General features: G+C 37.5%; 1 protein-coding gene across 6 annotated transcripts in view; it reads left to right on the top strand.

Annotated features, from left to right (window-relative positions):
- The first annotated feature begins 2,579 nt into the window (after positions 1-2,579).
- TOPBP1 (DNA topoisomerase II binding protein 1) overlaps positions 2,580-27,755 on the top strand; it is a 70,260-nt gene continuing 45,084 nt past the window's right edge. For 2 of the 6 annotated variants that reach the window (XM_055569658.1, XM_055569660.1), the window contains exons 1-10: positions 2,580-2,780; positions 3,440-3,530; positions 5,668-5,802; positions 7,433-7,576; positions 11,382-11,563; positions 13,040-13,236; positions 14,649-14,828; positions 15,565-15,731; positions 18,516-18,679; positions 18,827-19,077. In XM_055569658.1, coding sequence (XP_055425633.1) covers positions 3,447-3,530; positions 5,668-5,802; positions 7,433-7,576; positions 11,382-11,563; positions 13,040-13,236; positions 14,649-14,828; positions 15,565-15,731; positions 18,516-18,679; positions 18,827-19,077 — 1,504 coding nt within the window. In that variant the 5' untranslated portion in view covers positions 2,580-2,780; positions 3,440-3,446. Of the gene's footprint in view, positions 2,781-3,439; positions 3,531-5,662; positions 5,803-6,492; positions 6,658-7,432; positions 7,577-11,381; positions 11,564-13,039; positions 13,237-14,648; positions 14,829-15,564; positions 15,732-18,515; positions 18,680-18,826; positions 19,078-27,755 lie in introns of those variants that run through there. The other 4 variants (XM_055569657.1, XM_055569656.1, XM_055569655.1 and 1 more) reach the window with 4 other exon arrangements.

Genomic DNA, 27,755 nt, shown 5'->3' on the forward strand with positions numbered 1-27,755 from the left:
CATGACTGAGCAACTGAACTGAACTGAAGGTGCTCTGATATTCCCATCTCTTAAGTATTTTCCACAGTTTGTTGTGATCCAACAGTCAAAGGCTTGAGTATAGTCAATGAAGCAGATGTTTTTCTGGAATTCTTTTGCTTCTCTATGACCCAACAGATGTTGACAATTGGATCTCTGGTTCCTCTGCCTTTTCTAAATCCAGCTTGAGCATCTGAAAGTTCTTGGTTCACACACTGCTGAAGCCTGGCTTGAAGGATTTTGAGCATTACCATGTTAGCATGTGAAATGAGTGCAACTGTGCCATAGTTTGAATATTCTTTGACATTGCCCTTTTTGGGAATGGAATGAAAACTGACCTTTTCCAGTCCTGTGGCCACTGCTGAGTTTTCCAAATTTGCTGACACACTGAGTACAGCTCTTTCACAGCATCATCTTTTAAGATTTTAAATAGCTTCCCTGGGACTCCATCACCTCCACTTTGTAGTAGTGCTTCCTAAGGCCCACTTGACCACACACTCCAGGATGTCTGGCTCTAGGTGAGTGACCACACCATAGTGCTTATCTGGGTCTTCCAGACCTCTTTTATATAGTTCTTCTGTGTATTCTTGCCTTCTCTGCTTCTGTTACATCCATAATGTTTCTGTCACATCCATACTGTTTCTGTCCTTCAGTTCAGTTCAGTTCAGTTCAGTTGCTCAGTCGTGTCTGACTCTTTGCAACCCCATGAATCACAGCACGCCAGGCCTCCCTGTCCATCACCAACTCCCAGAGTTCACTCAAACTCATGTCCATCGAGTCAGTGATGCCATCAAGCCATCTTATCCTCTGTTGTCCTCTTCTCCTCCTGCCCCCAATCCCTCCCAACATCAGGGTCTTTTCCAATGAGTCAACTCTTTGCATGAGGTGGCCAAAGTATTGGAGTTTCAGCTTCAGCATCAGTCCTTCCAATGAACACCAAGGACTCATTTCCTTTAGGATGGACTGGTTGGATCTCCTTGCAGTCCAAGGGACTCTCAAGAGTCTTCTCCAACACCACAGTTCAAAAGCATCAATTCTTCAGTGCTCAGCTTTCTTCACAGTCCAACTCCTCACATCCATACATGACCACTGGAAAAACCATAGCCTTGACTAGACGGACCTTTGTTGGCAAAGTAATATCTGTCCTTATTTTGCCCCAAATAAAACTTAACTCGCTACTCTTAGGTTGTGCAGTTTTTAAAGTTGACAGTGGCCAACAATGCCCATTTTCTAGAGGACTGCCCAGCAGAGTGAGCAGGAGCCCTCTGTCCACCGTCACTCACCCTACAAATAGTAATTATTATATCAGCTCAGATTTGCTCCTTCACAGTGAATTGTGGTAAGGTTGTCTCTCATTTTTTTTTAAAACAAGTGTAGTAACTTTGATTTATCTGTAAGGCTTTCCTTACCTCCTCCCTGACAACAGGCCTTTCAGTCCCAGTGTTTCTGATTCTGACTCACCTTCCACTTAAGTGTTCACACACTTGGACCCAAGATGCTGTCTACCATCTTTAGACATTTAAAAAACCAAGGTACAGATCATTAAACTTCTCAGGTTACTCAAGTCATGATTTTCTCTCAACAGTCAAGAATAAAATGAGGAGAAACGCTGACCAAGCAGTTTGTCATTGGCTGTCAACAACTAGAGAATCTACAATCCTATTTCGCCTCCTCTCCCCATACCTTTTCCATTTGAACATTAGGTTCCATCCCACAATCTGCCCAACACTTGGGAAGCTAGAGAAAAAAATGAGATGCTCACGGGGTGGGAGTAGCGAGGTGGGAGATGCGGTGTTAGTCCTGGAGAGGGCACTACTGAAGTTGGCAAAGACCCTCTGCGCACCAGGCGTGTAATTCACGTCATCCTGACATCTTTCTTTCCTTTAAGACACTTGGCTGTTGTAGTTGGTGAGCACATTTGGGCTATACTGGAGGAAAATAATCCAGTCCACCAGTCCATGGAGTCAAAAAGACTTGGGTGCAGTCTTAAACTTCTACCACTTACTGTGACCTCGAACACTTCATTTAATTTCCCTAAGCCTCAGTTTTTACATCTGTAAAATGCGAATCAGTATTTGCCTCCCAGAGTTGTTTTAGATAACATATGGTGTCTCGGCATAAAGTATTTATTAAAGAAACCCTCTTTTACCTGTCTTTATTTTTTTGATATGTTAGGGTCTGCTCTGAGGCATCAGTCCCCAACATTTTTTGTAACTAGTGACCGGTTTAGTAGAAGACAATTTTTCCCAGGGCAGGGGGAGCTCGGCAGTTTAGGTGGCAACGCGAGAAATGGGGAGCGGCTCTGCTTCCACCACTAACCTTCCCTGGCCCTAGAGTAGCGAACTCCTGCTCTAAGATACCTCTGATCCGCCGCCCCAAAGCCCTAGCCCTTGGCGCTTCGCCAATTCCCAGCAAAGGCAAAACCCGTCCTTCCAGCTTCCAAGCCAAGCTTCTGCCAAAGCCTCCCTGGAACACCTTAGCCTCCGCGTGGGAACCAACTACCACCGCCGCTTTCTTTCGTCTCCGCCCTCTGCCCCCCGCAGCTGTCGTAGTGTCACTTCCGCCGGAAGGTACGGGCACAACCGCGCGGTTGGCGCGAAAGTCGGTTCGCGGTTCGGTAACTTCCGGGTCTGCGTTTGCTTTGGTCGGGGGCGCCGCTGGGTGCGGCGGGTGTGCGCCGGGCTGGCGCCCGACCCCAGCCGCAGTCCCGCGGGCCGCGCGGCTCCCCACTCGCCGGCCGGAGATCCCCTGGCTCCTCCGAGGTGAGTGAAGCTCAGAGTGAGCACCCAGCTCCCTCCTCACCTTGCGGGGGGCGGGAGGGGGCGGGGCGGGGGAGGGGTCCTCGACGCCGCTTCTGGCCTTAGGGGCCCTGGATTCCGGACCTTGTAACCGGCCCCCGGACCGGTGGATGGGACACCAGAGAGCACGTGACTGGGGCTGGACCGATAATCGGACTTTTCCTTGGCAGCTGGGGAACGAGAGCGTCTGGCCTTTTAGGGCCCTAACTTGGATGGCTGGCTTTCATGTTTATATTTAAAGTTCGTTTACTGAGGGCTTAACCTATCTCGAGGGCCGCAGATGACCTCAGGGACTTAATCGTTCTGAGCATTCTCAAGCTAAATGAAATTGAATGGCCATCGGCTTAGGAGACTTAGAGCTCCAGAGCAAAGGTCCTCGATGAATTCAGTTTAGCAACATTAATTTCGTCTTTTGATTTACGAAGACTGGTTGTTGTCATCTTTTCCCTTGATTTTGTCCACATTCCACTGTTTCTTACAAACCATAGTGAACGAATTCAAGGGCAAGACCAGAATGTTTGTCCTTCGGCATTCTTATTTGCGCAGAAAAACAGGTGCTTTAAACATTTAACTTTATATGTAATGTGTTTTTGCTCTTGTTAATGGTTCCTTTATTTTGACAGTTCAGAAATGTCCAAAAATGACAAAGAACCGTTTTTTGTGAAGTTTTTAAAGTCTTCAGACAATTCTGAATGTTTTTTTGAAGCTCTTGAGGTAAGACTACTTGACAATGTCTTGCTGTGAATTCATTTTCTTGTTTCTAGTGTTTTTGACTTAGGCCTTTTATGTCTTAGTCATGGTTATTTTATTTTCATAATAGTTTTACTCTAGTCTACATTCGTAGATATCTCATTGTTAACACACTTTTGAATTGATATTAGTATATCATGTATTTTGGGGGGCTTGAAGTCTTTACTGACTTTTATATCGAAAGTGATGGGCCTACTAGTCTTAGAAATTAAGTAGTTTTCTTTTGTCTACTAACCATAGACCTTTGTGTGTTGAAAAAACTTGAGGTAGTCCTATATTGGTTACACTTCAGTTTTTGTTTTTGTTGTTAATTGTTAAAAGTATGTTTCATTATATAGTTTCATGTGGGAGGATGTAGGGGTAGTGTCTCCCCCAGTAGCATCACCGTGGCCTGAGAAATTGGACCCCAACTCAGACTTACCAACTGGAATCTACTTTTTAACAAGATCTTATGTGTGTTTAAGAAACACTTGTAGCAGGTTTTTCTTTAAAGTTCATTCATTCAGCAAATAATTATTGTGTTCATCATCTGATAAGCACTGTTCAAATACTTGGGATACACAGTGGTTTAGATAATGAGAGCAGGCAAAGATCCATACTTGCTCAGAGTTTACGTTCTGGTCTAGCTAGAGGAAATAAACTAATCAGATAAAAAAGTGTGTAAACTATATAGTATGTTAAAGGTGCAAAGTGCTGTGGGAGGAGAAATGTGAAACAAGTTAAAACATTCCAGAAGATGTTTGTTAAGGAAGAAGGGAAGTTTACAATTTATTTTAAATATAGTGTGATATATTTTGTGGAGAAGTTGGTATTTGCAAACACTTGAAGGAGGTGAGATAATGAGCCGTGTGAACATGTGGGGAAGGTTTCCGTTTCAGGCAGAGGGAATAATCATGCACAGGCCCTGGGAGGGTGTTTGCAGTGACTGTCCTGCTTTATTATGGCTGTAGTGTAGTGTGAACAGGAGATGTGGGATGAATGCTAAGGTTTGCTTCAGAGAGTAAAAATAAAGAAGTCATGAGGGCCTTGTGGTCTCTTTTAAGGACTTTGGTTTTTTCTTCCGGTGAGATGGAGAGCCACTAGGGGAGTTTAATCAGAAGAGTATTATGAGCTGACTTACTCGTTTTAAAAGGATCACCCTAAGTATTTAATGAAAGGACTTCAAAATTTGTTAAGAAAATATTTGAGTGCTTATTGGGAGCCAGGATATGTTGCCAAACAAGATAGATCATGAAACGTTCTTCTTACAAGGGAGAGAGACAAAAACAGTGTGTATGTATGTATATATAATATACATATTATATATGCTAGTATACATAATACTACATCTATGTTAGTTTCTTCGTAAAATTGGAAAAGAATATTTTAGAAATGTGGGATCAGGAAAATCATCTCTGAGGAAGTGACACGTGAGCAGATGTGGTTGAAGTGAAACAAGTCAGGTGAAGTCCTGGGGGAATAGTATTCCAGGTAGCAGGGGGAGAAAGCAAAACCTCTAAATGAGGTCATACTTAGCTTGTTCCAGGTCTGGAAAGAAAGCAGGAGTGGCTAGAGAAGAGTAAGCAAAAGGGATTAAAGGAAGAAGTAAGGATGGGGAGACAGAGACAGGTGAAGTCCTGGGGTAAGAGTATTCCAGGTAGCAGGGGGAGAAAGCAAAACCTCTAAATGAGGTCATACTTAGCTTGTTCTAGGTCTGGAAAGAAAGCAGGAGTGGCTAGAGAAGAGTAAGCAAAAGGGATTAGAGGAAGAAGTAAGCATGGGGAGACAGAGACAGGCAAGGGCCAGACTCTGTGGTCTTGTAGGTGATTGTAAGAAATGAGGATTTTATTCTGAGTGTGGTGGGAAGCTCCTGGAGGTTTTGAGCAGAGTGAAATGACCTGATTTGTATTGTTGAAAAGATTAGTAGCTGCTGCGTGGAGAATAGATTTAGGGCAAAGGATTAGAAGGAACCCCTTTGGAGGCTCCTGCACAGGCCTCGTGAGAGATTATGGTTCCTTTTGATAGGAAGAAGGCTGGATTTGAGATGGATTTTGAAGATTAGAGTTCATAGGACATAAATACAGGTGAATAATTTCATATGCCTTCTTATTTTTTCTTTCAGTCAATAAAAGAGTTCCAATCAGAAGAATATCTTCAGATTATTACAGAAGAAGAGGCATTGAAAATAAAGGAGAATGATAGATCACTGTATATCTGTGACCCCTTCACTGGTGATGCCTTTGATCATCTCAAAAAGGTTTGCTAACTTTTAGTGTGTTCTTTCAGGTACTGTTTTTGGTTTGTTTTTGCTGCAGTGGACATAAGTTCTTTACTGGTCATCATGTATTTTGTAAATTATGAATTGAGAGGAATCTTTTGGTTTTGAAAGACCAGAATAGTATTTTTAAAGTGTAATTATGTTCCAGTAGGCTTTGGTTGGGCTTCCCTGTGGCTCAGACAGTAAAGAATCCACATGCAATGCAGGAAATCTGGGTTTGATCCCTAGGTTGGGAAGTTCCCCTGGAGGAGGGTATGGCAACCCACTCCAGTATTCTTGCCTGGAGAATCCTCATGGACAGAGGAGCCTGGCGGGCTACAGTCCATGGCGTCACAAAGAGTCAGACACGACTGAACGAGACTAAGTACAGCACAGAACAGACTTTGCTTAATATGTGATTTTTATATTTCAGGGAATTTAACCTCACTTAGTATAATTTAACCCTATAGTAACAAAGTATTTACTGATGAAGTTCTGATGCACTTAAACTCAGTTTGATTGTAGAGTAAGAAAGGATTTGTTTACTTACTGTCTTTACTGTGTGCTCTTGAATTTTAGTACCTGTGCTTTGTATAGGGTATGAAAACTTATATGCTAAAAGGAAGCGTTTGGGGGATGAGCATTGCTAATATATCATTGAGCCATCTTATTTCTTTTTGTTGATTCTAGAGTCTACTGACTCATTACTTTTTTGGTGTCTGGACAAGAGAGAAGCATTGAAATAAAAGTAAACTGGCTATAATTCCATCCAGATTACAAAGAAGTGACTCTTGTTTGAAGGAGAAGAAAACATTAGAAGAGTAGCTAGATGCAGTACTATACAGTATATGGAAGGTCTGTGCCCATGTTTGCCAAAAGCATTATTGGTCTTACTCTCCTTTTGGAAATAACATCTCTTGTCAGATAGAATCAATAGCGTTGAATACTCAGTTTTCTTATGACTGACCAAAAAGATAGAAATGGACATTTACCCTGTAGACATTTACATCAGTTATGTTTTGGTAACTTTGGCAACTGTAGGCTTTTTAGTCTGGCCTGGATGTGCTGATGTTGAGCAAGATTGTTAACTTTTCTCAGTTACTAATGAAAGTGATACCTTATGAGAAGTTTTTGTGGGCCTTTCTTGGAAAAACATTGAGTTGTGAACAGTGTTTAAAAACGAATGTAGAAACTACCTAGGGTTATGCTTTTTTGTAGCATAATAGGTATTTTAGAGGGGAATTATTTGGGTTCTTACACTTCACTGCCTTATTGGCTGGGTGCTTCATTTGAACAGTAAAGGTAGATGTTTCCTAAATATTATGGCATAAGGCTATTACTCATATCCCCTATTGCTAAGATTTTGTTTCGGAGATTAAAATTTTAATGGCAATGTAGAGTGAGTGTAACTTTTGGAGCTTATTTCTTTTGATAGCCTGCGTCGTTTGATTTGCTTGTGTGTTAATGTGTGGTATGTCTGAGAAATTATATAACGTGTTTGTTTTTTTAACAATTTGGTGGGTTTTCTGCAGTGATCAACTTCTCTAAAGAATTGGTAAATACAGTGTTACAAAATATAATTTTCTAAAACTATCTTTTCCTACTTAATAATCTTTCCTTGTTTTTGTAGCTTGGTTGCAGAATTGTTGGTCCTCAAGTAGTCATATTTTGTATGCACCACCAGCGATGTGTCCCAAGAGCTGAACATCCAGTTTATAATATGGTTATGTCTGATGTAACCGTGTCTTGTACAAGCCTGGAAAAAGACAGAAGGGTAGGTGTTGCTGTGTTAAGTGGATTATCGTCAATATATATTTGCACACTTAATTTTTCACTGTGTAGGGGATGTTTTGAAAGACCTTGCATTTGGTGTTTATGACATGTAACAGAGTCTAGATGATATTGTATGTCTTTTTTTATTTATTTATTTTAATTGGAGGCTCATTACTTTACAATATTGTAGTGGTTTTTGCCATACATTGACATGAATCAGCCATGGGTGTACATGTGTTTCCCATCCTAAACCCCCCTCCCACCTCCCGCCCCCATCCTATCCCTCAGGGTCATCCCAGTGCTCTGGCCCTGAGCACCCTGTCTCATGCATCAAAGCTGGACTGGCAATCTGTTTCACATATGGTAATGTACTGTTTCAATGCTATTCCCTCAAATCATCCCACCCTCGCCTTCTCCCACAGAGTCCAAAAGTCTTTTCTTTACATCTGTGTCTCTTTTGCTGTCTTGCATATGGGGTCATCATTACAATCTTTCTAAATACTGTATATATGTGCTAATATACTGTATTGGTGTTTTTCTTTCTGACTTACTTCACACTGTATAATAGCCTGTATAATAGGCTCCAGTTTCATCCACCTCATTAGAACTGATTCAAATGCATTCTTTTTAATAGCTGAGTAATATTCCATTGTGTTTATGTACCACAGCTTTTTTATCCATTCATCTGCTGATGGACATCTAGGTTGCTTCCATGTCCTGGATATTGTAAACAGTGCTGCGATGAACATTGGGGTACACGTGTCTCTTTCAATTCTAGTTTCCTTGGTGTGTATGCCCAGCAGTGGGATTGCTGGGTCACGACTGAGCGACTGATCTGATCTGATCTGATGGCAGTTCTGTTTCCAGTTTTTTAAAGAATCTCCACACTGTTCTCCATAGTGGCTGTACTAGTTTGCATTCCCACTAACAGTGTAAGAGGGTTCCCTTTTCTCCGCACCTTCTCCGGGATTTATTGTTTGTAGACTTTTGGATAGCAGCCATTCTGACCAGCGTGAGATGGTACCTCATTGTGGTTTTGATTTGCATTTCTCTGATAATGAGTGATGTTGAGCATCTTTTCATGTGTTTGTTAGCCATCTGTATGTCTTCTTTGGAAAATGTCTGTTTAGTTCTTTGGCCCATTTTTTGATTGAGTCGTTTATTTTTCTGAAATTGAGCTGCATGAGCTGCTTGTATATTTTTTAGATTAATTCTTTGTCAGTTGCTTCGTTTGCTATTCTCCCATTCTGAAGGCTGTCTTTTCACCTTGCTTATAGTTTCCTTCGTTGTGCAGAAGCTTTTAATTTTAATTAGGTCCCATTTGTTTATTTTTGCTTTTATTTCCGTTACTCTGGGAGGTGGGTCATAGAGGATCCTGCTGTGATTTATGTCAGAGAGTGTTTTGCCTATGTTTTCCTCTAGGAGTTTTATAGTTTCTGGTCTTAACATTTAGATCTTTAATCCACTTTGAGTTTATTTTTGTGTATGGTGTTACAAAAAGTTGTAGTTTCATTCTTTTACAAGTGGTTCATCAGTTTTCCCAGCACCACTTGTTAAAGAGATTGTCTTTTCTCCATTTTATATTCTTGCCTCTTTTGTCAAAAATAAGATGTCCATACGTGCATGGGTTTATCTCTGGGCTTTCTGTTTTGTTCCTTTGATCTATATTTCTGTCTTTGTGCCAGTACCATACTGTCTTGATGACTGTAGCTTTGTAGTATAGTCTGAAGTCAGGCAGATTGATTCCTCCAGTTCCATTCTTCTTTCTCAAGATTGCTTTGGCTATTTGAGGTTTTTTGTATTTCCATACAAATTGTGAAATTATTTGTTGTAGTTCTCTGAAAAATACTGTTGGTAGCTTGATAGCGATTGCTATAGATTGCTTTGGGTAATACACTCATTTTCACTATATTGATTATTCTGATCCATGAACATGGTATATTTCTCCATCTGTTTGTGTCATCTTTGATTTATTTCATCAGTGTTTTATAGTTTTCTATATATAGGTCTTTTATTTCTTTATACTATACTAAGTCACTTCAGTTGTGTCCGACTCTGTGCGACCCCACAGACAGCAGCCCACCAGGCTCCCCTGTCCCTGGGATTCTCCAGGCAAGAACACTGGAGTGGGTTGCCATTTCCTTCTCCAATGCATGAAAGTGAAAAGTGAAACTGAAGTCGCTCAGTCGTGTCTGACTCTTAGCAACCCCATGGATTGCAGCCTAACAGGCTCCTCCGTCCATGGGATTTTCCAAGCAAGAGTACTGGAGTGGGGTGCCATTGCCTTCTCCGTTTGTTTCTTTAGGTAGATTTATTCCTAAGTATTTTATTCTTTTTGTTGCAATGGTGAATGGAATTGTTTCCTTAATTTCTCTTTCGGTTTCTCATTGTTAGTGTATAGGAATGCAAGGGATTTCAGTGTGTTAATTTTATATCCTGCAACTTTACTGTATTCATTGATTAGCTCTAGTAATTTTCTGGTGGTGTCTTTAGGTTTTCTATGTATAGGGTCATGTCATCTGCAAACAGTCAGAGTTTTACGTCTTCTTTTTCCAATCTGGATTCCTTTTATTCCTTTTTCTTTTCTGATTGCTGTGGCTAAAACTTCTAAAACTAGGTTGAATAGTAGTGGTGAGAGTGGGCACCCTTGTTTTGTTCCTGACTTCAGGGGAAATGCTGTCAATTTTTCACCATTGAGGGTAATGTTTGCTGTGGGTTTATCATATATGGCTCTTATTATGTTGAGGTATGTTCCTTTGGCCACCTAATGTGAAGAGCTGACTCATTGGAAAAGACCCTGATGCTGGGAGAGATTGAAGGCAAGAGGAGAAGGGGATGACAGAGGATGAGATGGTTGGATGGCATCACCGACTCAATGGACATGGGTTTGGGCGGACTCTGGGAGTTGGTGATGGACAGGGAGGCCTGGTATGCTGTGGTTCATGGGGTCACAAAGAGTCGGACACGACTGAACTGAACTGATGTTCCTTCTGTGCTTGCTTTCTGGAGAGTTTTTATCATAAATGCATGTTGAATTTTGTCAAAGGCTTTCTCTTCAAAATTGAAAGCAGTGGACTCTTCTATTGCAAACTGGCTACTTAAAATTTTTTGTTTTGTTTTTAAAAGGAAACTCACTTTTTTCTCTGTATAATCAATAAATTTGTCTTTGAGTCACCTTTTTCCACCATAGTTAATCTTTTGAGATTTACACATATTTTTTCTGTATTCTATATGTAATTTGTATATTTTAAGTATGGGCATCAGTTCAGTTCAGTCGCTCAGACATGTCCGACTCTTTGTGACCCCCTGGACTGCAGCATGTCAGGCCTCCCTGTCCATTACCAGCTCCTGGTGTTTACCCAAAACTCATGTCTATTGAGTCGGTGATGCCACCCAACCATCTCATCTTCTGTCATCCCCTCCTCCTGTCTTCAGTCTTTGCCAGCATCAGGGTCTTTTCAAATGAGTCAGCTCTTCACATCAGGTGGCTAAAGTATTGGAGTTTCAGCTTCAACATCAGTCCTTCATAGTATATTAAAATATATAGTGTTCACTGTAGAAGAAAAATAGTTAAATTCATGGAGTTGCAAAAGATAAACATAGGAAAATAACGTGCATAAAGGTGATTCTAAAATTTATACTTTATATTTATCTTCTAAAAAGTAACTTAATGAATTATTTAACTTGTGATGAGAAATATTTGTGTGTTCAAGCTAAGAACAACAAACTGTTTATCGGACATTGTATTTAAAAATAGAAGAAATATTGTTTGATTCTGTATTAATAATTTTCTTTTGGGGCTACAGGAAGAAGTTCATAAATATGTACAAATGATGGGTGGACGCGTATACAGAGACCTTAACATATCAGTAACTCACCTTATTGCAGGAGAAGTTGGTAGCAAAAAATACTTAGTTGCTGCAAACCTAAAGAAACCTATTTTGCTTCCCTCTTGGATAAAAACACTTTGGGAGAAGTCACAGGAGAAGTAAGAGATATTTTAGATATTTTCTAGATTTGAATAAATGTTATCATTTTGGCATATTTTGGGTTTTCATGGGGGGTGGTTTATGGTATCCGTTTGGGTGAACTCTGGGAGTTGGTGATGGACAGGGAGGCTTGGCATGCTGCAATTCATGGGGTTGCAAAGAGTTGGACACAACTGAGTGACTGAACTGAACTGATGGATTTGTTATTTGGGACAAAAATTGGATCATTACTCTTTTCTCCAATGAAAACAAAAGATAATCTACAAGTTCTTATTATCAAGGTATAAGTTGTTAGGTAGACTGGGCTATGGACTTAGCATTAGCTACAAGATAATAAATTCTTTGATAATAGAATTGTTTTCAGCAGTGAACAATGATAAAATAGTTGAAAGAATCTGTGTGGCAACTGTAGCTTTTATGTTGCATTATCTTTCAATACAATGCCCTCACGTTGCTGCTGCTGCTGCTGCTGCTAAGTCGCTTCAGTCGTGTCCGACTCTTGTGCGACCGCATAGACAGCAGCCCACCAGGCTCCGCCATCCCTGGGATTCTCTAGGCAAGATCACTGGAGTGGGTTGCCATTTCTTTCTCCAGCCCTCATGTTAGGATGGAGAATAAGTTTTAGCCACTTTGGTATTTGTATTTCTTCCCAAAGGGGACATATTTAAGGTTGAATATAAAAATATATAACCCATTAACTGAGATGTAATTATTCAGTAAATGTTAATTAAGCCCATTTTATGTACCTGTCCTGAGCTAGGCATTAGGTAACTGGAGAGCAAAACAAGACATCATCCCTGGCCTCATAGAGCTTAGAGCCTATTTCAAAAGATAGAATTGAGTCTCCCTTAGAATTAGATTAACAACCAATACGTATTTAGTTACCACTGTTTAAATTAAGTAGGCATTTTCCAGTCTTCCTTTCAGCACCATCCAGCATATTCTAAACATGTCTCTATATTGGCATCATCATTCCTAGCCTGTTTCATCAGTACATCTACCTACCAGGGCAGCAAAATGATGATATTTTTGTTGGCATTCTGCCAAAAATCTTTGCTTATTATTTGTATAGTATAATGGAAGAATTAAAAGACTGTCTTTTTAGTAGGCAACCAAAGAACCTTTGAGTTTTTAGTTAGAAATTTAGACTTATAAGTTTGGAAAATGCACTGCTTTGACCAGCATGGATTTATAGTTAACTGAAATATATGTATTTTTTCACTTAAAACAGTTTTATTTGAGGCTCTGAAACATTAATTTTTTTAGAGACATGGTTTGAGCTAGATGAGCAGTTAGTATAATTCTAAGTGTGCTTGTCAGTTTCCCTTAATATTGATCAAATTCCTAAAAAATGAGGAAAACATCAGTGTTACTTCTGTTGTTTGTCATTCTTCTGCTAAAGTTTAAACTACCTGGTATTTTGATATCTTAATTTATGGGGTTTTGTTTTGTTTTGTTTTGTTCATTTTCCCCAGGAAAATAGCTAGATATACTGATATAAACATGGAAGACTTCAAGTGTCCTATTTTTCTTGGTTGCATAATCTGTGTGACTGGCTTATGTACCTTAGACAGGAAATCAGTTCAGCAGCTCACAGTAAAGCATGGAGGACAGTACATGGGGCAGTTGAAAATGAATGAGTGTACACACCTCATTGTGCAAGAACCAAAAGGTAAAACTGTTTCCCAAATAGATGATAGAATATCTTTTACTTCTAATATTTCATAAACATGCACATTTCTTTTTTATTTTTGGCTCTACTGGGTCTTGTTGATGCACAGGCTTTTCTCTAGTTGCAGCAAGTAAGGGCTGCTCTCTAGTTGGAGTGGTTTCTCTAGTTAAGTGGCACGGGCTCTAGGGTATGTGGGCTTTAGTACTTGCAGTTCCCGGGCTCAGGCTCAATAGTTGTGGTTCATGGGTTTAGTTGTTTCACAGCATGTGGGATCTTCCTAGACTAGAGATTGAACCTGTGTCTCCTGCATTGGCAGGTAGATTCTTTACCACAAGCCATCTGGGAAGCCCTCTAATAATACATTTTAAAGGCTTGGCTTCATTTTTAATTGAATGAATTATCCTTACTGAGTAAACTACAAGTTTTAACTTGAAGATACACCTTGAAGAACATGAAACTACTAAAAGAAAAATATATTACCAGGAAAAAGAGTTCCTTAAAATTGCAATTAATTTTGGTGTTCTGTAACCATTATAACTATTCTGGAGAATATTTTTACTGATTCTCTGAAAATATATAAAAATCGATGAGAACAGAGTTGTATTAACATTTTTATTGTCTCTTTTTACCTACACAGAGAGTTTTTACCTAGATATCAATGTTGTTTTTTTCTTCCTAGGTGTGATTGTGAACAACTGTAATTGCAAAAAAAATTTTTACATTTTATATTAGAAATACGTATTTTGAAACTACTTTCCAAAATGTTTTATTGTATCATGTCACCTTTGTTTCCATCTAAGCTTATTCATCCTCATATATCTCTATAAATTATAAATATACTGTTATGCCTTAACCCTATTGCTTATAGTATGAAACTGAGGGTCAGAGTCTCCTGAGCAGAAACTGATTTAGATAGAACGGTTTCTTCAGAGTGTCAAAGCAATTTAAATACTTGTGTTAAGTAGGAATTGAAGTATATATACTCATAAATATATGTATATGTATATATACACACAGTAATTAGTTTAAAAGTGAAAAGTGTAAAACCACTAAATTCTGTGAGTTATCCACATGTTACAGATTAAGAAGCTGGTTTAAAGAACTTAAGAGATGGAAGCTATATTCAGAAATTTTATTTCAGTTACCCCAATAATGGCTTCTGTCTCTGCAATTTTGTAAAAGATAAACCCCTCACATAGCATGTGTATTTAACACAACACACATAAAATATAATTGGATAATAACCTAATATATTGCCTTTTAATACACTGTATAGCATACTGTTTAAGAATAATTGCTGGTAATTTTAATTTTGTTTCAGGTGAATTTTTTTCATAAGCTTTCATATAAATATTTCTGCAAAGATGGATTTTAATGGCTTGCATTTCTCTCTTTTTTAATTGACATAATAGGTCAAAAATATGAATGTGCCAAGAGATGGAATGTACACTGTGTGACCACGCAGTGGTTTTTTGACAGTGTTGAGAAAGGTTTTTGTCAGGATGAATCCATATACAAGACAGAGCCTAGATCAGAAGCAAAGAGTATGCCTGATACTTCAACTCCTACTGGCCAGATCAACACAATTGATAGTAAGTCTCTTTGGGATTAAGCAGTCATTTTTAGGACAGTTTTCTGTGTAAGGATTAATTTGTTAATAGGATCAATGAGATACAGTAGAGAATTCTATCTTTTCTTACTTTGTTTCCAGGTATAATTGTATAATAAAATAACCAAATCATATTAAAAAAAATTAGTCCAGAACTTCTGCTATTTCTTTTTCTAATGAATACCTACTTTCTTTCATATCCTTATATAATGCACAAGATGGTTAAAGAAATTAAGAATATTAATAAAGACTTAAAAGAAGAGAATTAAGTTTTTAAAACTTGACTGGCATGTGGATATTAGTCCTATTTCTTTATTAGTTTGCTACAGTTGTTATAGATCATCTGTATTCATATAAAATTTAAAAACCATTTCTGTTTTGGAAGTACCATGTATACTTGTCGTTGGCAATATAACAAATGTTACCAATTTTTTTCCAAATATAACCTTCCTGGACCTTGAAGTCAGCAACTTCAGATTTTTATTGGAAGCCAGTCACTATTAAGAGAATATATTAAGTATATTTTAATTAAAATGAACCTTAATTAGATTCATTTTCCCTTTTCATACTTGGCCCCCAAGATTTCAGTAAAACCATTTAAATTTTACTTTAGAAATTGTTCATGATTCTTCTGGTATAAGAAAAGTTCACCTATAGAGAAATATGTAATTAGTTATTTTATTTCCATAAATTTATGCATCTTTGTTTTTAATATGTAGGTCGTACTCTTTCAGATGTCAGCCATATTTCCAACATCAATGCAAGCTGCATAAATGAATCAATATGTAATTCAGTTAATAGCAAACTGGAACCTACAATTGAAAATCTGGAAAATTTGGATGTCAGTGCATTTCAGGCACCTGAAGATTTATTAGATGGTTGTCGGGTATGTCTTTATTGTGTAATGCACTAAGTGATAATACACGTTGGTACTTGTAGCTTCACTGTGAAGACCCTTCAGAGTTGGGCTTGCTCCTTACCTACAGAAGCCCACCACTCAAGCTAAGCAAATGCACTCATTACGCCTTGTTTGTCTTTTAGCTATTAGGGTCTCTTTGCCTGGGATGTACCTTTATATGTCATCCATTAAACTTCATATCATTTTTCAAGTCTTTTTTGAACCCTCCTAACTACCTTAATCTTCCCATGTATTGTGGGGTTTTTTTGGCTGCATTGGATCTTCATTGCTGTGCTCAGGCGTTGTCTAATTGCTTCAAGCAGGGGCTGTGGTTCACTGTAGTGTCTTCTCTCGTTGCAGAGCCTGGGCTCTAGGAGCACAGGCTTTGGTAGTTGTAGCACACGGGCTCAGTGTTTGGGGTAAATAGAGTTAGTTACTCTGCGGCATGTGAATCTTTTAGACCAGGGATCGAATCCCTGTCCCCTGCATTAGCAGTATGGATTCTTAACCACTGGACCACCAGGGAAGTCCCATCTACTGTATTTTGAGAGCATTTAGTTTCTGAACCACTTAATGGATTTTTATTTATAATTGTCATTTACTGTTTATAATTGAGACAGTGTGCTAATTATTTCATATACATGTTAGTATGTCATATATAATCCCATTTAATTCCCACAAATAACTCAAATGGATATTATTAAGGCTGAAACTTGGAGGATTAAAGTTCTTGTCCAGAATCTCACAGAAAGTAACAAGCTGTCTATTCCAAAGCCTGTATTTCTAAAGGTTAGGTATACCACTTTGTTTAATATCTCTTGGGCTATTTAATTTTTTAGTGTCTGAGTAACTGTCTAATAAGTGCCTTGATGGGAGCATCATATATATCTTTTAGAACTAAATACTTAGTGTATTTCTTGCTTGTAGAATGAATAGGCTATGCACTAATTCTCAAGGAGTAGCAAAGACTTAACTTTCTTATTTTATTCTTCAGGAAATTGGGCACATTACCTTCCTTTCTATACTTTTAAAACTTAACAGTTTATTAACAGAATAGGAGGTGTTGTGTAATCTTTTATATAGACTCTACTAATTCTGAATGTGACTTAATTATTCTTATAGGAAATGTATGATTACTCATTTTTGTTAAAATGTAATCTAGTGATGGAGGTTATTTACTTTGGGATATAAATGCAGTTTGGAATAGATTAAGACATTTTTAAAAGATCCATTTTGTAAAATAGAGATGAAGAAGATACAATATAGTAATATTGATTAAACTGGTTTCAGTTCAGTTCAGTCTCTCAGTCACGTCCAACTCTTGGTGTCCCCATGGACTATAGCACACCAGGCCTCCCTGTCCATCACCAACTCCCAGAGTTTACCCAAACTCATGTCCATTGAGTCGGTGATGCCATCCAGCCATCTCATCCTCTGTCGTCCCCTTCTCCTGCTTTCAGTCTTTCCCAGTACCATAGTCTTTTCCAGTACCATAGTCTTTTCCAGTGAGTTAGTTCTTCGCACAGCTTCAACATCGGTCCTTCCAATGAATATTCAGGACTGATCTCCTTTAGGATTGACTGATTGGATCTCCTTGCGGTCCAAGGGACTCTCAAGGGTCTTCTCCAACACCACAGTTCAAAAGCAACAATTCTTTGGTGCTCAGCTTTCTTTATAGTCCAATTCTCACATCTCACATGTGCACATATTGGTAGTTAAAAATAAGTTACTGAATATGTTTCATCCTCAAAGCATTGTGTTTAGCTCTTTGACCTAATTTTTTTTTGTTTAATCAACTAGGAAAACTGTATTTCAGTATATAAGGAAGAAAATGGATTTAAATAGTCTAAGTCGAACTTGCTTGGTAGTCTAATCGTTAAGAATTCACCCCCCAATGCAGAGGACACAGGTTTGATCCCTGGTCTGGGAAGAAAATGCAGGAGACGAGAGTTTGATCCCTGGGTTGGGAAGATCGCCTGGAGTAGGAAATGGCAACCCACTCCAGTATTCTTGCCAGTAAAATCCCATAGACAGAGGAGCGAACCTGGCAGGCTACATATAGTCCATAGAGTCGAAAAGATTTGGACACAAACTGAGCATACTCGCACCCTGAGGATTCCCATGCCTTCAGGCAGCTAAGCATGTGTGTCACAGCTGCTGAGGCTGCACACCCTAGAGCCTGTTCCCTACAAAAAGAGAAGCCACTGCACTGAGAAACCTGCATATCCTCACTAGTAGCATCCACCTGCCACAACTAAAGAAAGCCCTCGTGCAGCAACGAAGACCCACACCACCCAAAAAAAAAAAAAGCCTAGTATGTTGAAGTGGTCGTATGGTTAATCATTGGCAGCCGACCCAAAATTTAAACCTAGATTTTCTGAATTCACATATTTAACTCCAGTTTATTTCAGTAATTACTTTGAAATTTACAAGTAGCAAGACCAGGTTAAGAAGCTACCTACATTTTAGAAATTGCTATGCACTAATATTCAGAAGATACTTGAATTATTCTGGTTTCTTTTTAAAGCCTCAGTACTTATCAGTATTGGGTAATAATGTTATGGGATTGTGAAGAAGTGATAAAATTTAAGAATTCTTTAGAAGTCAAAGTTTCAGAATATACTTCTTAATGTATTTAAAATGTAAATATAAAGGTTGCCTTATTTACACGTAATGGGTTTAGATACACACTTTGAATAAATAGATTTCTATTGAGAGAAATAGGCCATTTTAAATGTGTTAATCTAAAGCCAATTTTTTTTTTCATTGCAGATCTATCTTTGCGGTTTTAATGGCAGAAAGCTAGATAAACTGAGAAGACTTATTAACAGTGGAGGTGGAGTTCGTTTTAATCAGCTCAATGAAGATGTAACTCATGTTATTGTGGGAGATGATGATGATGAATTGAAGCAGTTTTGGGATAAATCAGCCCACAGGTTTTTTCAGTTTTTAATTCAAAGCAATTTCTACTCTGTAATGATTTTCCTTAAAATTGCATATCCTGGCAGTTATGGAAACTGCATGGCACATGGGATAATGGTATTTATGGTTTAAACTAATATATAACTGTACTGTTTTTGTAGGCCGCATGTAGTGGGAGTAAAATGGTTGCTAGAGTGTTTTAGTAAAGGCTACATGCTTCCTGAAGAGTCATACATCCACGTTAACTACCAGCCAGTGGAAATTCCAGTTTCAGATCCACCTGAAAGTAAAACAGCCCTTTTAAAAAGGAAGAACAGCAGCTTCTCTAAGAATGACTTTGCTCCTGAGGAAAAGCGTGAGCAAGCTGATGAAGATCTGCTCTCTCAGTATCAGACTAATAACCCCACAGTAGGTAAGAAAGAATGACCAGTGTTAACAGTCATTAAACATTTTGGTGGCAGAATACATACTTATGTGATTTCTGCCAGGTTCTTTAGAATTTAGGTTATACTAACCTCTTTCTTCCCTTGAAGTTTTATTTCTGTTACTTTTTTTTTTTTTTTAAGCAGGCAGGGCTAAGAGATTCTAGACTTTCTGAGTCCCTTTTTTCTCTTCAATTCACCTGTACCTCTTAGGTCTGGTTTTTAAATACTGTCACTTGGTTTGTGTGTTTGTAACATCCTGAGTTTATTACAGGGGTCAATTCAGTTCAGATGCTCAGTTGTGTTTGACTCTTTGCAACCCCATGGACTGCAGCACGTGAGGCTTCGCTGTTCATCACCAACTCCTGAAGCTTGCTCAAACTCATGTCCATCGAGTTGGTGATGCCATCCAACCATCTCATCCTCTGTTGCCGACTTCTCCTCCCACCTTCAATCTTTCCCAGCATCAGGCTCTTTTCCAATGAGTCAGTTCTTTGTATCAGGTAGCCAAAGGATTGGAGTTTCAGCATCAGTCGTTCCAATGAATATTCAGGACTGATTTCCTTTGTTCAGGCTGGTTTGATCTCCTTTCAGTCCAAGGGACTCTCAAGAGTCTTCTCCAATGCCACAGTTCAAAAGCATCAATTCTTTTTATGGTCCAGCCCTCACATCCATACATGACTACTGGAAAAACCATAGCTTTGACTATATGGACCTTTGGTAATGTCTCTGCTTTTTTATATGCTGTCGAGGTTGGTCATAGCTTTTCTTCCAAGGAGCAAGTGTCTTTTTTAATTTCATGGCTGCAGTCACCATATGCAGAGATTTTGGAACCAAGAAAATAAAGTCTGTCACTGTTTCTATTGTTTGCCCATCTATTGGCCGTGAAGTGATGGGACCAGATGCCATGCCATGATCTTAGTTTTTTGAATGTTGAGTTTTAAGCCAGCTTTTTCACTCTCCTCTTTCACTTTCATCAAGAGGCTTTGTTCCTCTTTGCTTTCTGCCATAAGGGTGGTGTCATCTCCATATCTGAGGTTATTGGTATTTTTCCCGGCAGTCTTGTTTCCAGCTTGTGCGTCATCTAGTCCGGCAAGGTATTTGTTACAAGGTATTTTAACCTTATAACAAATGCCTCTCAGTTTGTAATTGTAGCTTTAATGAGTATAATGCTGCACTGTAGACTACTGTCTCAGGATGTAGTCTTCTCAGTGTGCTAAACACAATTGCCAGTGAAAAGTTGTAAACAGCATTTCTACTTTTTAAATACTTTTTATTATAAAGTATTTAATACATCCAAAAAGATATAAAGAATAATTTAACAAATAACCATATACTACTAATCTAACTGTTTAAAAACTATAGGATATTCTGCTTGGTCAAAATTCTCCTGTGAATCCATCCTCATTTTCTTAGTAGTTTATAACATATATATATCTGTAAGTAATATACACACTTTTTTGTTTTGTGTGTATTTTAACTTACATAAATCATACATGATATGTACTCTTTTGCTACCCTACCCTAAACATGCAAGATACTCATCTTATCCTAGTAACTGGTTATGAATATATCACACTGGTATGTGAACATGTCATAGTTTATCTATTGCCCTTCCTGAGGAGATTTTTATTGTGGTTTTTTTGTTTTGTTTTCTAATAACAAACAGTACTGCTGAAATTGTTCTTGTGTGTCTCTGCACGTGAACAAGAATTTCTCTAGGGTGGGATGACTGATTCCTGGGATAAGTATGTCTTCCACTTTCTTACATAAAGCGTATTGCTTTCTGGAGTGTTTTAGTTTACCACTTTATACTAGAACAATAGTAAGTGTTCCTGTTGTTGCACATCCTTTTAACATTTAGTATTTCTCATAAGGCTTGAAATTCTTATTAATTTGATGGGTGTAGAGTGGGATCTCATTGTGGTTTTAATTTTATAACATTGCTAATAAGGTAGAGCATCTTTTTGAGTGTTATTTGGCTATAATTTTGTTTTAATTAATTTATTTTTTATTGAAGAATAATCACTTTACACAGTTTTGCTGTTTTCTGTCAAACGACATGAATCAGCCATATGTATACATATATTCCCTCCCTTTTGAAACTCCCTCCCATCTCCATCTCCATTCCACCCCTCTAGGTTGATACAGAGCCCCTGTTTGAGTTTCCTGTAAAGTAGGCTTTTTAATCCATTATTCATGGTTTGTGTTTTTCTGTTTTATGTAAGTTTTCCTATCTGAAAGTCATAAAGTTGTATTTAAAAGTCTTAAAGTTTTGCTTTTTGACATTTCATCTTCAGTCCACATGGGGTTGATTTTTGCGTTTGATAAGAAGCATTCAAATTATCAGTGTAAATAATCACTTATTCTCAGACTTTTCTGAATAGGCCATCCTTTATCTACTAATTTGCCCTGTTGCCCCTGTCATTTATTAAGGGTCTGTTAAGTGGGGATCTGTGTTTAGGCTTTTTATTCTGTTCCATTGAGATACTTCACTGATAAACCATCTTATTTTAATAGCTTTTGTAATGTTTTGATATCTGAAATGTCAAGGCCCTCCAGTTTTCTTTACAAAAGTTTCTTACCTATTCTTGAACTTTTGCTTCTAAATAAATTTTTAAAATTAATTTGTCAGTTTGAATAAATCTGTATGGGAATTTGGTTGGGATTGTACTAAAATTATTTGGAGCAGGATTGACATCTTTACAATAAAAAGATCTTCCTATCCATAAATATGGAATATCAGCATACAGTTTATGTTTTTCAATAAAGTATAACTGGAGTCATAAGATATTAGACATGCTGTGTTACAACTATCCCTAATTTTTTGTGTTTTGTGTCTGTTCATTTGATATTTTAATTCTTAAAATTATATTTTACTGGTATATAAGAATAAAACATTTTGAATAAGAACATTTTGGGTATTGAGTTTTTAAAAATTGTGGTAAAATATGCCTGACGTAAAATTGACCATTTTAACCATCCTTAGATATACGGTTCAGTGGTATCAATTATATTCACATAGTTTTGCCACCATCATTACCATCTATGCCAGAACTTTATCTTCCCAAACTGAAACTTTACAGGCCTTAAACAGTAACTCTATATTCCTCCAGCCCGTTTCCGGGCATCCACCATTATATTTCTGTCTCTATGAATTTGACTATTCTAGGTACCTCATATACATGGACTCAAGACAATACCTTTTGTGTCTGGCTTATTTCACTTAGCATTATGTCCTCAAGGCCATGTTTTAGCATGTGTCAGAATATCACTCCTTATTAAAGTTGAATAATACTCCACTGTATGTTGGAATTGTCTGTTCCATTTTCTGTTGATGGACACTTGAGTTGTCTCTACCTTTGGCTGTTGTAAATTATGGTGTATGAACATTGGTGTACAGATACCTGTTCAAGTTCCTGCTTTCAGTTCTTTTAGATATAGTCTCAGAGGTGGAATTGATAAGTCATGGTGATTCTATGTTTAACTTTTTGGGAAACTATCTTGCTGTTTTCCACAGTGCTGAATTACTTTACGTCTTCACCAGCTGTGCACAAAGGTTCTAGTTTCTCTATATCCTTAGAACATTCTGTATTTCCTTTTTTTTTTTTCATATAAAAGTCATCCTAGCGGATTTGAAGTGATATCTCACTGATGGTTTTGATTTTCATTTCCCTGATTAGTGATGTTGTGCATCATTTCCTGCTCTTATTGGCCATCTATATATCTTCTTTGGAGAAATGTTTATTCAATCGGGTTGACTGTTTTTTGTTCCTGAGTAGTAGGAGTTCTTTATATATTCTGAATATTGATCTCTTATCAGTTATTTGATTTGTATATATTTTCCCCCTTCTTTGGGTAGCATTTTCACTTTGTGTTCTTTGGTAGATGGAAGTTTTAATTGTGATGAAGTCCAGTTTATCTGTTTTTTTCTCATTGCCTGTATTTTTGGTGTCATAATTAAGAAATCATTACAAAAGCTAGTCATGAAACTTTCTCGTATGTTTTCTCGTAAAAGTTTTGTTTTTATTCATTAGAGCTTTGATCTGGGTATTACATACTTTTCCTCTGTTCATTGGAATTATCATATGGTTTTTCCTTCTTGGTGTGATAAATCGTATCAGTAGATTTTATATTGTCAAATCAAGTGTAAATTCTTCTGGATGTGATATATTCATCTTTTTTACACATTACTATATTTAGTTTGCTAATATTTGATTTAGGCTTTTATCTACTCAGTGTGATACTGGCCTGTACTTTTCCTTTTTCTGTTATCTTTGTTGGATTGTGTTATTAATTGAGTGGATTGGGGATTATTCTTTATTTTTAAAAAAAATCTTTGTGGTAGATTGTGGGGTTATTTTTCCTTTTTTTTAAATCTCAGAGTTTGTGTAACATTGGGGTTCCCTATCCTTGAATGTGTGATGAAACTTATCTATCTGGGCCTAGTGTTTCTTTGTAGGAAAATTTTATAGTACTAATTCACTTAATGGATATAAGACTGTTCAGTTCTGTTTTTTTCTGAATCAATTTTTGTAAGCTGTGTTTTCTAGGAAGCTTAATGGCTCATTTTAATAGTCGTTTTAGGAAACTAACTTCATTCATAAATTTATTCTTTTTTTTCTTCTGATTTCTTGAGTTGCACAATTTGCTTTCTTTTTTTGGTAGTCTTTTTATCTAAGTATGTCAATAGATTTCTCTGAAAGTACTCACTCAACTAGTTGTATTTCAAAAGATTTTTTTTTTAATTATTTTATGTTTTGATTGCACTGGGTCTTCATTGCTGCACACGGGCTTTCTCTAGCTTTGGAGAGCAAAGGCTGCTCTAGTTGCGGTGCACAGGCCTTTCATTTCCGTGCATGGCCTCCTCCTTATGGTGACTTCTGTGGAGCACAGGCTCTAGAGCTCTTGGGTCCTAGTAGTTGTGGCATGGGCTCAGTAGTTGTGGCACATGGGCTTTAGTTGCCCACAGCATGTGGGCTCTTCCCAGACCGGGCATCAGACCCATGTCCCCTGCTTTGGCAGGCGGATTCTTATCTACTTTACTGCCAGGGAAGTCCCAAAAGATCTTTTATGTAGAATTTTTGTAATTTGTTATTGTTGTTACTCACTCGCAGAGTCATGTCTGACTCTGCCACCCCATGGACTGCACACTCCAGACTTTCCTGTCATTCACTATCTCCTGGAGTTTGCTCAAACTCGTATCCATTAAGTCAGTGATGCTATCTAGCCATCTCATCCTCTGCTGCACCTTTCTCTTTTTACCTCTAATTTTCCCCAGCTTCAGGGTCTTTTCTAATGAGTCTATTCTTTGCATCAGGTCGCCAAAATAATTCCATTCTAAATATTTTCTAATTTTATCATATATTTGGTCTGTGAGGTGTTTAGGAAGTCGTTTTTGTAAATGTTTTTCTGTGCCTCAGAAAAATGTTTTCTATGATTATTTGGAAATTTCTATACATTTATATGATGTAATCAAGTTTTGTCAGTTCTATCTATGCATTAATGAAATAGATGTTAAACTCCTCTATTGTAATGGTGACTGTCACTTTTTCCATGCAGTTCTGTCACATTCAGTTCTTTTGTGTGTATTTTGAAGTCTTATTACATGGTGATCCTCATTTTCCTAATTTTTCTTTTACTTAAGATCTATTTTATCTGAAATTAAAACACCTATGCCTGTTTCACATAGGTATTTTTTTAGTATGACTTTCTTTTAATTGAAAATTGGTTGATTTACATTTATTGTTATTTGTGATATATTTCGATTATTTTCTACCCTCTTGTTCTGTGCTATTTGTCCCTTTTTTCCATGCTTCCTTGTTTTTCGTTTGTTTTTTTTAACATTTTTGTCTTTTGGATGGGTTGAGCTTGCCTTTTCCTTCCCCAGATCACACTTCCAACTCTGCATCTTTCCCTCTACTGATTTGGAAGCTTATATATTCAATTTTATGTTTTCAGTGTTTACCCTTGAAAATCTAACGCACATCATAGCTTAAAATTTAAAATTAATTAGAATTTTTGTCTTTCTTGTGAATAATTTAAGAACCTTATAACGTTTATCTTCAGCATCACTACCACCATACTCTCTACACATGCACTCATTAATATATTCAGCTATGTGATTTCGTCTTGTATTTTCATTGTCCTTTAATCTCACAATTAGGCATTGTTTTTTTTCTATATTCAGTAATTGTTTTGATTTACCAGCATATTTAGCTACTTCTTTGCTCCTGATTCCTTATTGCATTTGATCTCTCTCCTTTGGAATAATTTTCTTTTTTAAGATGTATCTTTTGGAAATTTCTTCAGTTTCTGTTAATGTCTTTATTTTGCCCTTGTCCTTAAAAGACAGTTCTAGACAGTTAATTTGTCAGAGCTCTTGGGAGGTATTTTTTCTTTGTCATCTGTTTCCATGACTGCTAATTAAGAAGCCAGATGTCAGCTTACTTGTCATTCTTTTGTAGGAAATCTTTTTTTCTCTGTTTGGTGGTGCTAATGGTTAAGAATCCACCTGCCGGTGCAAGAGACACAAGAGATGAGGGTTTGATCCCTGAGTTGGGAAGTTCCCCTGAAGTACCAGATGGCAACCTGCTCCAGTGTTTATGCCTGCAAAATTCCATGGGTAGAGGAACTTGGCAGGCTGCAGTCTATGGAGTCGCAAAAGAGTCTGATACAGCTTAGTGGCTAAACAGCAGCAGCATCTTTTTTCTCTATTTTTAATACCTTTTATTTTTTGTGTCCTGGAGTTTTACCATTTATCTGTCTTATTTGCATATCATTGTACTTTTTGAATCAGAGAATTAGTGATTTTTTTTTCCTTTATTAGTTTTTAAAAATTTTTCATCTATTATGTGTTCAAATATTGCTTTCCTTCATTCTCTGTATTTGTAACTCCCCTTTAGCTCTGTGTCCTTAATCTGTCCTTCTAATTTCATCTTTTTGTTTATTATTTATTATATGTAATTTCTTCAGATTTTCCTTCTAAAACACTATTTTTCTGTTTAGCTATTGCCTAATATGTTTAACCCATCCATTAAACTTTCACTTTCAGTATTTTTTCAGTTCATAGAAGTCCTAGTTCTTTCAGTAGTGTGTTGTTCTGTATTTGTGGGGGTTTTTTGCTTTATTTCTTGAGACATTTTAAACCTGTTGCAACATCTGAATGAAGAACAGGGGTAGTTCTCTTGATTGTTGTTCATGATGCTTGGCTTCCTCATGTGTTTTGTGATATTTATTATATAAACTCTTTCTCGTTAGGACTAGAGGTTCTAAGAAGCCTGGGAAGAGAATTTGGTCCTCCAGATAAAGTTTATGTTTAAACCTGCCAGGAGCCTAGGAATTTCCCAACTTAGGACACCCCTAAGTTACTTATTAGCTGGATGTTTTTGGACCATCAGGCCCTAACCTACTCTGAGGACCAGCCTATGATGACAGATTCCCAAGAGAGATGTGTTGACAACCACCCGCCCCCCACCCCCTAAAAGCCAAAATCGTGTACTTCTCATCTCTTTTTGCAAGGTGAACGTGGTGGTGGTTGATTGGTTTTTGATAGACATTTTTGCTGAAGGCATCTTCCTTTAGGGTTTCTGAGTGGAAGGGTATACTCTGCCCCACCTCTAATTAGTGTGGGATAAAAGGCTTGACTTCTGTCCCTCCACGTGACATCCTTAGATCCTAAGGGTGTTGGTCACCGCCAAAATAGATGGTAATTGTTAACCTTTAGTGATTACTTAATGCTCTGGATTCATGCTACCACTTCATTTTTAGTTTGAGAATTTACCTTGCTTTTTTGCAAACTCAGCTTTGCATTTATAATGATACTTTAATATTTCATCCTCTATTTTTAGGTGTTTTATGGTGAGAGGGTTCTGCATGTCTAGCTGGCCATATTTTTATTTATTTATTTTTGACATATTTTTAGAGAATTTCAATTTTCCTTTTTTTTTTTTAGCTTAAAACAATATTTAATAATCCACACTGTTCATGTTGTTCTGCAAAATGATTTTTGTCAGACCATTTGCTTATGCTTTAGTAGTGTATCATATTAGATCATCCTAATTTTTTAGGATGTTTTAGTACAAAAAGACCACCTATTGACTGGAAGCAGTTTTATGCGCTATCCTTCAACAAGGGTGGTTGTTGGAGTAAGGCAATTAGTTTCTCAAATCTTCCTTTCTGAAGCAGCTAGTAGTGTACTGACTTTGAAAGGATTTGGTGATAGTAAATCTCAGTGAATCCCCAAGTACCTTTGAAAGAATGTAATTAAGTGTTTACTTCATGTTGAAAAAGCTATCAAAAAGAGTCTGTTGGGCTTCCGAATGACATCTATTTGAAAAGAGGGTTCTATTAGTAAATGAACTGCTATAAAATGTGTTATTTTATTCTGAACCTTTAATAACTTCAGGGTTTTACTTATGATTTAGAAGAACATAGTATTTCTAGTTTGTTTTTATAGTATGTACTGATGTATTCAGTCATGGCCAACTCTGCGACCCCATGGACTGTAGCCCACCAGGCTCCTCTGTCTGTGGAATTTTCCAGGCAAGAAGACTGAAGTGGGTTACCATTTCCTTCTCCAGTTTTTACTGTAGTCTTCTAAAATTCCCCCTGGTTTCTTTGTTCTTACACCTCACCAATTACACAGAAACATCAAATGAAGTTGTTT

The sequence above is a fragment of the Bubalus kerabau genome, chromosome 2, assembly GCF_029407905.1.
Source record: "Bubalus kerabau isolate K-KA32 ecotype Philippines breed swamp buffalo chromosome 2, PCC_UOA_SB_1v2, whole genome shotgun sequence".
Lineage (NCBI taxonomy): Eukaryota > Metazoa > Chordata > Mammalia > Artiodactyla > Bovidae > Bubalus > Bubalus kerabau.